This window comes from Amblyomma americanum, chromosome 8, assembly GCF_052857255.1.
Source record: "Amblyomma americanum isolate KBUSLIRL-KWMA chromosome 8, ASM5285725v1, whole genome shotgun sequence".
Lineage (NCBI taxonomy): Eukaryota > Metazoa > Arthropoda > Arachnida > Ixodida > Ixodidae > Amblyomma > Amblyomma americanum.
Window position 1 is genome coordinate 50,222,829 of NC_135504.1, and position 12,052 is coordinate 50,234,880.

General features: G+C 43.8%; 1 protein-coding gene across 5 annotated transcripts in view; it reads right to left on the minus strand.

Annotated features, from left to right (window-relative positions):
- The window catches only part of LOC144101598 (luciferin 4-monooxygenase-like), an 86,288-nt gene that overhangs the window by 9,918 nt on the left and 64,318 nt on the right, over positions 1-12,052 (minus strand). For all 5 annotated transcript variants that reach the window (XM_077634742.1, XM_077634744.1, XM_077634743.1 and 2 more), the window contains exons 5-9: positions 7,724-7,920; positions 4,055-4,223; positions 3,364-3,535; positions 1,819-1,919; positions 597-741 (exon numbers count right to left, since the gene is read on the minus strand). In XM_077634742.1, the coding sequence (XP_077490868.1) occupies positions 597-741; positions 1,819-1,919; positions 3,364-3,535; positions 4,055-4,223; positions 7,724-7,920 (784 nt within the window). The remainder of the gene's footprint in view (positions 1-596; positions 742-1,818; positions 1,920-3,363; positions 3,536-4,054; positions 4,224-7,723; positions 7,921-12,052) is intronic.

Sequence of the window (12,052 nt, forward strand, 5' to 3'; positions counted from 1 at the left end):
GTGCAGTGTTTCATTTAAAAAAAAACGCAGTGTATCATAGACCTCAATTCTGCATGTTGCAAATATGTCAGTAACCGACACATGCCTGAAATTCTGGAAAAAAGTGATTTGCCATGTCAAAACTGCACGTCGCCGCTACAGCAGCAGCCTTTAATAGGTTGGATTATATGCGGCGAAGACGCGACGGAGGCTAGCTGTTTACTGCCGTACTCACCGCTTTCCGCTTCGGAAACCAGTATGCTACCACTTGCATGTGCTGTGACAGGCACATGTATTCTCCGAGCGAGACATTGCAGACGAAATGGGCAAATTAAGCTGAACAAATTGATATGTAAATAAAGGTCATAAGTAATGCAGGCAGCATATAAAGATAGCTACAGCGTGAAAGGAAACAGTAACGTTCTAAAAAGAAAATGATTTTGGCTGCTGTTGCCTTTTAGTGAAGTTGAAAAATTATGGTTCAGCATTATTTAACAGAATAAAAACTATCAAGGAGGACTAATCACTGGCGGAACATCTGTTACGTGTTCCTTCAATATCGAAGTTGCCTGTGCATGCACAATGGACAGTGAGATTTGGCTTGTATTTAGTGTCACCTGTGCAAAAAAACCCGTCCTCGTCAAAGGCCTTCGCCGTGGCCTCAGGCATATCCATATAAGCCTTGAAGACGGTTGGTCCCCGGATACAAATTTCACCGCACTCCCGGGGTCCGAGGATTTCGTTTGTAGTCACGTCCACTACCTTGAGAAAGGACAAAGGGCGAAACGCCAATGTCTTCCGGCGTACGACAGAACAAACAAAATACAGTCCCCAAGTAAAGTGCACACAATGAAAAATACAATGGTGCCATAAAGATCGCAGGCAAAAGCGTATTTGCTCAATAATATTGCGAGAAAACGGTATATACAGGGCCATGAAACACTAATATGGCGAGTTTTGAAGCGGAAGGTTCAATACGCCAGATTTTCAAGAGAGGCCGTCAGTACACCCTTGAACAACTTGGGTTGCACAATCCCTACGGGGGGCTGTGATAGGAGCAGCCAACTGCCAGTGCTCTGGCGCATCACTTAACCGCTGCCGCACTGCGCTGGTAGTGGTATGAGGACTCGCTGCCATTTATTAATGTTAACTAGACAATGAGAAATTCCGCATACATCGACATTAAACCACAAAATACATCGCCTCAAGCCCTTAAGGCGGATTTTAAGTGCCTACTGCAATTGACGAATCACCGCCTGTTTTCGCACATCTGCTCGGTGTAACTAAGTTACCCCCCTACCAATTTTTCTTTTTTGTAAGGCTCTATCGTGACGGCATCAAGCTCTATGAGTTCATTTATGGCAAAGATGGCCGACTTTCATTCAGATAAACATAAAAAAGATAGTATGGTGATTTAAATGTTCTAGCACTGTGCCATACGTCGTATTCTGGTACGTTAAGAGGTGCCCATGCCTTTCACACGTCGACTCAGCTTCAATTGAAGAAGAGGGCAGGTTCATGGCTGCACGACTTGAGGAATAATGATTGCGACAGGGCATGAAAACGCCGTGTCACAATCCATGGAGTTCAGCATGCAGAGAGATACACACCGAGCGCAGAACAGATTGTTATCAGCGGGAAATCACTTTTTAAGAGACGTAATGTCCAGAATGCGTAAAACGTGGAACTTTCAGTCAGGACGCTCAACAGTTCTCGTAGCTTAGGTGAGAAATGGCTGGGCTGACTCAGTTCTGTGCATAAGTTTTTTTCACTAGCATTTTTAACTCTTCTTTGTGTTGAGATTTTGTATTGGGTGAACAAAATGTCATGATTTCTGACCTTCATCTCTACGTCAGGAACAGGTGGGCCGACGCAAGTTGCGTCTTTGCAAGGGCGTCTGCAGTATGCAGCAGCTGCAACCACTTCTGTGAGGCCATACCCTGAAATAAAAAAGACAGCATGACTACTGGTGTTGCTGCTGTTCATCCCTGTTCATTGAGAGAAGCACTCAATCATTGAAGCACATTGCCCATGTTGCAATGTAATTCGCTTCAGAACTACACAAAAAAAACAAGAATTCAGCAATTCTGTGCCTGCCCGATAATCGATTATATTACGCGCTCATCTTCGGAAATGACAGTGACTGCTTCGTTGCCTTCGGGCACTTTGCACGCAATGCTTTTGCGATGAGCTCTTCATCAGTCAGAGTCATCAGAGTCATCCGTTTGCTACTTTATCATTTCGGAGAACGTCGATCAGACACCATTGCCTTGACTTATGACTGGTCGCTGACAACGAGACACGTGAAATAAAACTTTTCGGCGCAACAATTTTTCGTTGTGACAGGAGTTTTGATGTACAGTTACAGTAAAGTACTTGATAGGCGTCCGCACGCGCACAACAAGGAAAAAAAAATTAAAATGAAAATGCTAAAAACGTAGGTTCGTAGTATTTCAGTGGTTCACCAAGTTACCCCCTAGCTAAAGGCTCAATTAAAGTACATTACATTTAAAATTACTTTCTTATTAATTTATGGCCCAACAATGACAGCTAACTTGAAAGGATTACAGCAACTGTGCCTAGAATTGACATCATAAATGACTGGGCATTTGTTTCAGGGTTACCTTTCCACCTTAAGTGGAGAGTTCAGGGATGAATTCTCTGCTTAAATGCCAATATCATTTGGGTAATAGCAGTAACAATGAGGCGAAAACTAAGAATTTTCACGTTATGCTTCCTTTTCTGCACCTATTTCATCGCAACTGTTTCTTAACTTGCTTGAAGTATACAGGAGCAAGAGGTTGAAGGTAATGTGCGGTGCACCCGCGCATTCTCCCCAAATCTGACTCCTCTACAGACATCAGCATCTTGTACATTCCGAATACGAAGGTGCACACAAGAGCCGGGTTCTCATATATAGCGTCACATGGCTGGTCCAGTATGCTACGCCAAATGCCATACTACTTCGACGCCATTACGCTTTCATTTTTTCGCTGTTTGAGACTGTGTCAAGCAGCGCGGCATCACACGATCTATTTCAGTTATTGGCCCAGATTTAAGTGGTGGAAAAGAGGAGACAAAAGAATTTGTTTCAAGCTTAATTCCTGGGATTCTTTTTTAGAATAATAACAAGCGCTTCTTTGATTTTTATGTTTACCTTATGCTTGTGAGCAGTGCTTTACAAAGTGAAATTTTTACTACAGTGGAGTATATATGCAACCGACAGATGCAATGCAGATCACATAAGAAGTTTTTCTTTGTATCCTGCATAAGTTTTCCTTTAGATATTTGGCTGCCTAAACTACATTACTGCTGCATTCCATATTGTCCAGGTAAATTTGTGCGCAGTGTAGAGGCATTATTTGTAAACTGATTTTTACTCACCGCATACCACATTGGCGTGGGGAAACATAAGAGAGAGTTCTTTCAAGTGCTTTGTCGGAGTTGTGCTTCCTCCGATCAGGATGGCCCGCACTTCGCTCAAATCCAAAGTTCTTGGCACAGGAGCCTCCGTAAGGTAGCGGACGTACGTTGGGTATAGGAGCAACATAACATTCTGCAATAAACGCCATAGAAACATTGACCTATAGTTAATTGGAACTGAATGACATCCCCATAAATAAAGGTGTGGCATCACATTGCGAAAACAGTGCGCTATGGACATCTTAATGGTGGCGGTATGTTGCTCGACCGCCCTAATTAAGAAAATACTTTAGCATTTGGTATGACATAGAACAAGCACAATGTTGTCAAACATTGTTTTCCCGTAGCAATGGGAGCCTTTTCGTATTCACAAGTTTGGCATAAAGTTGTGAATCTAAAAGAAAGAGCTTCGTGCTTTCTGCGTCTATACATAACCAATTGTTACAGAGAACAAACGACATTGTGTCGACTCTTGTTACCAGCCAGTCCTACTAGCGTCACTGAGCTTATGTTACGAACTAGAAAGAAAACCTAGTTCGCAATGACTCCGTTAGACAAAAAGACCCCTTACCCGCGGTCCCGAAATCAGGAACTCGTCCAAAAACCGCACCTAAATACTACATTTGTAATCAAGAGTTTACTTTATCCATACCTTGTATTTCTGCGCCGCTGCGAGCAGTCGGTCGATGGCCATGGTGCGAAGAGTGATTGTCTTAGCTCCGAAGATCAATAGAGTGGAGCTAACAAGCACACCCATGGGATGGGCCATGGGCAACAGTGCTAAGTAAACGGAGACCTCATGGAACATAGAGTCTTCGGACCTGAGCATGTATGAACAGGAAAAAGAACTCTGCTTAAGGTTTTGCCTCGTGGTCACAACTTCGTAGACAATCAAAAAAGAATAACTTAGGCTCCGCCTAACATTATGACGCTACACAGTTAATTGTTATTTGATACATTATTAATTACTTCCTCTTTCTAATTAGACACTCATTAATATACATCAGCAGCTATACTAGACAATGCGATACAGAACAAGGCTATCCAGGTCTACTTTTAACGAAGTCAAACAAACGTGCCTTAATGGCCTAGTGTTAGCCTGTCTGACTCGAAACCAAAGGCCCATGGGTTCGAATCGCAATTAGTTTTCACAGTGTTCTTTTAAGGGTGACTAATTTACTTCACATCCCTATATGTAATAATAAGATTTCAGTCATGCTGGGACAGCCGCCGCGATGGCTTAGTGGTTATGGCGCTCGGCTGCTGGCCCGAAAGACGCGGGCTCGATCCCTGCCGCGGCGGTCAAATTTCGATGGAGGCGAAATTCTAGAGGCCCGTGTACTGTGCGATGTCAGCGCACGTTAAAGAACCCTAGGTGGTCGAAATTCCCGGAGCCCTTCACTACGGCGTCTCTCATAGCCTGAGTCGCTTTGGGAAGTAAAACCCCCCTTTAACCAAGCTTAAAAGTCATGCTGGGGCTTCAGTGACAATCTAACTGAGTTTTATTCAGTGTCATTCCACAGCTGAACGTGTTACATCACAGCCCTTTCGATCAATTCTGAATTAGTGTGAAAAGGTGCACGGCGTTTCCTCTGAAAGTCTGCTCTAAGGCTATCGCGTTAAAACAAGCCGATTCATCGGGAACTGCAATGCACTGTTTACTAGTGCTGACAGCGCCTGCAAAGAGTTGAACTCGACGGCGGCGGCGATATCAATACGCGTGCTTGGTGGCAGTCCAAGATGTCAAAACCCGCTGCTCTTGGCCTCGCTAAATGCAAAATTGGCAACAAACCTCGGAGTTACGGCGTGTTAAGTAACCACAACAGCATAGGCAGGAGTAGAATCAAAACGGCATGGCTGCTACCATTTAAAATAAATCTAGTCTTATCCCACGTAACAAAGCGATAAAGCCGCGTGGCGGCGGGCTTTTAGCATGAACTAATATACATTATAAAGATTTCGGCAAATTGAGTATGCTCGATGAAACCTCGCGATTAACTTTACAGGTGTGAACTTTTCTTTGTTTACTTTTGAAACATTACTGCATCAGCATTTAAGATGTGATGGTTGTACGATGGTGCTCCTGGTGATAGGCACAAGAACAAGCAACGGTTATTTTGCAGGCCAACCTGTTTTTCACTGTCCAAAAATAAGTGCTCAAGCGACGACTACCTCTGTATTCAGTTACCTCTGTCGCCCTTATTTAATTGCAAATTGTTTACGGACTCCTAGCGAAGAGGCTTGATTGTATCTGAAGGAAGCACTCTGGTGAATTTTGAGTCTTGCTAACAAAGAGAAAGCTTGGTCACAACAATTAGGTTCCTTTAAAGCAAAATGACGGTTAGACGGCTGACGCCTCACCCCAGCTCAAATGCAATGCGGCAAACCACTTAATGTGATAACCTTGACATGGAGTATGCCACATTGATTAGAACGGTACGCAAGAGTATCTTTGTATTTGAACCGACACGCGAAAAGAAATAATGCCAGGAGAAGAGACGTTATATAATAGGAGTTTTGTGCACAAATCCATGAACCTTTGCAATGAGGCCGCACGACCATATTGCTTTCTCCTTCTTTTAGTTTATTGGAGTTACTATGAAGATAATACCGAAAGAATATATTTTTCTGAGTCTTACAACAGTGCGTGCAACAATCGTTCCCCCATCTTTTTTTACTGCTCAGCTCTGTGTTGCTGCTACTTTTCGATAAGAGGCAGTTACTGCAATCTGTTAACTGTCAGTCCCGGCAATCCATAAGGCTGGTTAAAAAGGAAATATATTTGGCAGCGACAAACAACCACTAAATAGTCTGTTGTTATAATATCGCTGTTTCTTATCTGTGAATGCGTGGCTTACCTAATAGCTTCGCACTTCACAGATTGCTCCTTTACATATCATGCGGAATCCTTTTCGTGATCCCTTTTATTTCTCAGTGACTCAGTGGTTATGGTGTACGGCTGACGACCTGAAAGACGCGGATTCGATCCCGGCCGCGGCGCTCGAATTTTGATGGGGGCGAATTTGTTGAGGCCCGTGTAGTATACGATGTCAGCGCACGTTAACGAACCACAGGTGGCTGAAATTTCTGGAGACCTTCGCTGCGGCGCCCCTCGTAGCCTGAGTAGTTTTGGGACGTGAAATGCTCTAAACCCTAAACCATAAACCTTAACATTGCAAAGTTTACATCAATATCTTTTGTTAGAGGACTATCTTCACGTTACAACTCCTTATGCAATTGGTGCTTCGGAAGAAGAATTAATAATCACAAAAAGCGGGAGCACGCTTTGGGAAATTCGTCGCCCTATATATGTACAATTAGAATACTTTAAAAGCTTCTCCGCGGCTTCTTAAGCTACAGCTTTCTTCTTCGTAAGCTTACCTTTAGATTGACCATCGCACCCCTCCAAATCAAAATTCTAGAAGGCCTCACCTGGAAGTGTACCCGTTCCTTCTTTTCTTCCCAGCGATTTGTTGAACCATGCTACTCTTTGCAACACCCCATTCTGCAGGTGATAGAGATATTGTATGCGGCACATCCAGCGTTCGTGCGCGTGTGCTTATGGCGCAAACATTCGCATTTCTTGGGAGCTGGCCGATGAACATTTGCGATTGTACGCCGCAGATCGTGGAGAATAAAAGAACACGCGCCGCATTATAGCGGCAGAGTACATTTTTTGGTATTTCTTTGTGTGGTGAGAGCAAAGAAGTCGGGAGAACTATGCTACTTCCGGCTCTAGAGGCTCTGGTCAGTTTCTTTTTTCTCAGGAGCAAATATTGCCTGACACAAGTTTCATTGTAGCACTGAAAAAATCTAATGGCTGAATTGGGTCGCCATCATGCTGGTGATGCAGAAACACGCGAACAAAAAGCTTGCATCAGGCGCCGAGCTGTATAACAGCGTATAATAAGGGCCTCTTGCTATAGGAGCTGACTTACCGCGATTCATAAACATTTCTAGCTCTATTACTCCGAGCAAAAAGCCTCCGCGGTGGCTCAGTGGTTATGGCACTCGGCAGCTGACCCGAAAGACGCACGTTCGATACCGGCTGTGGCGTAATTTCGGCAGCCCTTCACTACGGCGTCCCTCATAGCCTGAGTCACTTTGCAAAGTTAGACACCAAAAACCTATTCTGAGAAAACGAGGGTTCATTTGCAAAAGCACCCCTTTTTCTGGGTCACTGTACAAAACTTCGCAGCTAGTAGCACGAATGCAATCGCGTAGATGATTGAACATCTCGCAACGCTGTTGAGCTACTTTTTTTTTTGTTTTCCACTTTGCAGTCAACGTTGTGCTTTGGGCAATTGGTACCCCCGCTTACTTGAATCCGAACATTATGGCGACGTAGTTGCGGTGTGTGATGAGCGCAGGCTTGGGGTGTCCGGTCGTTCCGCTCGTGAAGAATATGAAGAGCACGTCTTCAGGATCCCTTGGTTCGGGTCGCTGGATCTGGTCAGGATGGTTCTTCAGCGTCGCGAGCGAGACCATATCGTCGCACTCATCGAAGGAGACGAAGGCCTTAAGGAAATAAAAGGGATTCGGAGCGCTGTCACCTTTAAGAAGACGTCGTTTTTTAATGACTCCACGCCTTTTAATTAAAACAAAGTCAGACATGACTCAAGACGCACAAACAATAAACATCAAAATTACCTCCGGCCTCGCGAAGGAGTTCTGTGTTTTCTGTGTTTTGAAACGCATTATAGATTGTCTTCCACACTGCCAGCGAAAAAAAATTCCTTAATTTTCTTTGCTTAGGAACAGAAGTAGTAACCAGAAAACCGGCGGTAATAATCAAAACAAATTCGAGAGAATGAAAACGATCACCTACAGAGAAGTATGTTCTCCTTGCTCCTTACTTCTATCGCTTTAAATCCACGGGAGATACATTAAAAAAATGCGCATGTGTTTTCTTTGCGCCTTGATAGCTTTAACGATTGCAAATATTTCAAAATAATGCAATGCTTTTTCGTGAACTCTACAGGGCACGCCAGGCGTAAAAAGATTCCGGGGCACATGTGTCACCTAAAACATACTAACGATTACGATTCTCCATAATACGAAATTTGAGCGTTGATGTGTCGGTGCCAAGGCTCTGTAGTCTCATTGTATACTTTGATGGCGTCGGCACGTCTGGGGACGATATTAGTTCGACAGTAATACCAGTTGATGAAGACGACGATTTCAGACAGAAAAGAAAGGCGCTAAAGCTAGACAAACACAAGACGTACGCAGGACAAGCGCTGATTTCATCTAACTTTTTTCGCTACCAAGCCAGCAAATATAAAGAATTCCAACGCATGCGCAGAAACAAGAACAGGAGGCATCAACTAAACCGTTAACGATATGACATCTCAGTCTTGAAAAGGCAGACGGAAGTATCGCTCACACAGTCTTTTCCTCTCTTTTTTTATGTCGTACGCGTTCAGAACCTCCCGCGCCTTTGTATCTCTGCTCCCACCCAGAATCTTTATCTCCCAAAGTCGTGGTTTGACCCGCCGCGGTGGCTCAGTGGTTAGGGCACTCGGCTACTGATCCGGAGAACCCGGGTTCGAACCCGACCGCGGCGGCTGCGATTTTATGGAGGCAAAACGCTAAGGCGCCCGTGTCCTGTGCGATGTCAGTGCACGTTGAAGATCCCCGGGTGGTCGAAGTTATTCAGGAGCCCTCCACTATGGCACCTCTTCCTTCCTTTCTTCTTTCACTACCTCCTTTATCTCTTCACTTACGGCGCTGTTCAGGTGTCCAATGATCTATGAGACTGATACTGCTCCATTTCCTTTCCCCAAATCGAAATTATTCCGGAGCCCTCCACTACGGCACCTCTTTCTTCCTTTCTTCTTTCACTACCTCCTTGATCCCTTCCCTTACGGCGCTGTTCAGGTGTCTAACGATATATGAGACTGATACTGCTCCATTTCCTTTCCCCTAAAGCCAATTATTACTATTAAAGTCGTGGCTCACACGTCTTGCAGTGCATGCATCCCTTTTCCGCCGGCGCATGTTCTGCCGCTCGGATACCCAGAACGAATTTTGCGCAATGCCTTGAAAGATGCGCACCTCCTGGTTTTTTTCGCGGTCGTGCATGTTCAGCTGAACGGTCATTTACGGAGCGCAATGTTTGGCCCACATGTGCTTTTCCCGCAGCTCTGTGGCATCTCGTACACTTTCACTTTCACTTTATTACCTTAAAGGCCCCCGGGATCGGGGGTATTACATAAGGGGTGGATTACATGTATAAATAATATTTAATAAACAAAGAAAACACGTAAGGCGCATAATATCTTCGCTGTAAATATAGTCGCTAAACAACATTTATACAGAACTTCAAATAATGCTTGCCATGCTTTTTATAGCAACACCTCTTCTTTTCATCGCTCGCAACGCGCGCTTACCTGTGCAAGCTTTTGTGGAGCAGAAAACACGACTCGAATGTCACGTCGATTCGCCGCGTTTTTCACATTGTGCGCGATCCCGTGAACATAAGCTTATGTACCACTTCTGGTTTCACGGTTAGCTTTCTCGGCTCACACGACTTTTGAAACATGCAACATAGGATTTTTCGTAGGAGGGCTTCAGCAACTGCGGTGATGACCGATGGCGGGGTTCTTTTGGTTAAGGAACTGCGGCACATAATACTTCCGAAGGCGCTTGCCATATCTGGTCCGTGCCTTGGGTGGTACAAAGTGATCCTGATTACGAAGATCGCGAACAAGAACATAAGGTATACAAAACTGTTTCGTCCAGATATAATTAGACATAACTGTTTCAAAGAACAGATGGTTAAAGTCAGGCATCAGCAAATATTGAAAAACACTGCAATCTTCATCCCGTGTCATACCGTACATTACAGATTTAAGGGCTGGTTTTACTATACAGTTGACCGTCTTTCTCCAAATGGTTGAGCAAAAATGAAAGCAACATATGCCGTAATGCAACACACTGTAGGCCAAGGCGTGCAAATTTTCTTGCGAATATAGACAGGACAATTTTTTTTAATATGCAAAATGGGAGGACATTAACGTTGTACACAGTCCGTTCGCTGAAAAAAAAAATTAGTAACTCTTGAGAAATAACATACTGATTGCTTTTTATTGTTCACTGTGATTAAGTTATTGCGGAACAACTTCGTGACTTGCTCGCAGTCGTGTTGTGCGCATGATATTGCATTCGGATAGTCCCTGTGTGTACCAACCAGAAATTTGTCATCGGCATACTGGAATACGCGGAAATGTTTACAGGCATTGCTCAACTCCTCCACATATATGTAAAACAATATAGGCGCTAATGCAGATCCTTGCGTAACACCAGGTATTATTTGTTGTAAATCACTTTTATGTTTACCTAGCGCAACGATTTTCTTCTCATAATCCGTATCAGCGCTCACTACCAGCCCTAAGTAGACGTTTTCCGTTACCGCTTAGAGCACCCCGCTACGAATGGTGAACTACTGTTCCGTTTCTAGACTGTTAAACATTACTTTCGTTTTCTGCATGTTAATCTTCAGATCCACCGTTCTGCTCTGCTGGTCTAACTCATTGATCATACTTTGCTGTTAATCTCCTGAATGGCTCAGCAAGGCAATGTAATCAGAAAATGGAAGATTATTTACGTATTTCCCACTTATTCTTATCCCCGACTATTCCCAATTCAGGCTTTGGAATAGCTCTTGTAATTAGGCTGTGAATAGAATTGGCAAGAACGTGTCTCCCTGCCTGACGCAATTCCTTATTGCAATTTTATTGCTGACTTTATGTATGGCTATGGTAGCCGTGCAGTTGCTATAGCTATCTTACATTATTTTTCCATAAGGCTCTTCTACACCATTATTCCGATATGCTGGCATGTCTGCAGGGGTTTCCGCTGAGTGAAATGCTTTCTCATAAGAGATGAAGGCTATTATAGGCGTTGGTTATATTCTGTGAATTTCTCTGTCACTTCATTGATGGTGTGAATAAGATCTACTGTGGAATATCTTTTACGAAAGCCTGCCAGATTCTTTGGTAGATTAAAGTCTAAAGTTGCCCTGACTCGATTAGCGATTACCTTAGTATATGCTTTGCAGGTTAACAGACAGTCAGCTGATCGGTCTGTAAATTTTTAAGGCCTTGGCGTCCCCTTTCTTATGAATTAAGATATCATTAGCGCTCTTCCAAGCTTCTGGTACGCTGGAGGTCATGTGGCATTGCATATACAGAATGGCTAGTTTTCCAGCACAATCTCCCTTTCGTACTTCAACAGATCTGCTGTTACCTGATCCTCACCAGCTGCTTTTTCTCTCTGCATTGCTGCTGAGCCTTTCCTTATTCCTCTTTTGTTACTGACACAATGACACATTGCTGTGCTCAACTGTCTCTCTTATTAACGTTCTGATTTTGTTGGCTACTGTATAGAATCGTGTAGAACTGCTCGGCTATGTTAAGTAATTTATCCATATTGCTATTGACACTGCCCTCATTGTCTATTGACGCATATATCTGGTTTTTACCTATGCCTAGTGCTCTTCACCGTTTTCAAGCTACCTCTGTTCTTTAGAGCATGCTCAATTCTCTTCATACTAAACTGTCTTATGTCAGCTACCTTGCGGTTATTTATCAACTTCTATAACTCTTCTAGATCTATTCTCTCTGTAGGGTTTGACGCCCTCGTGCTT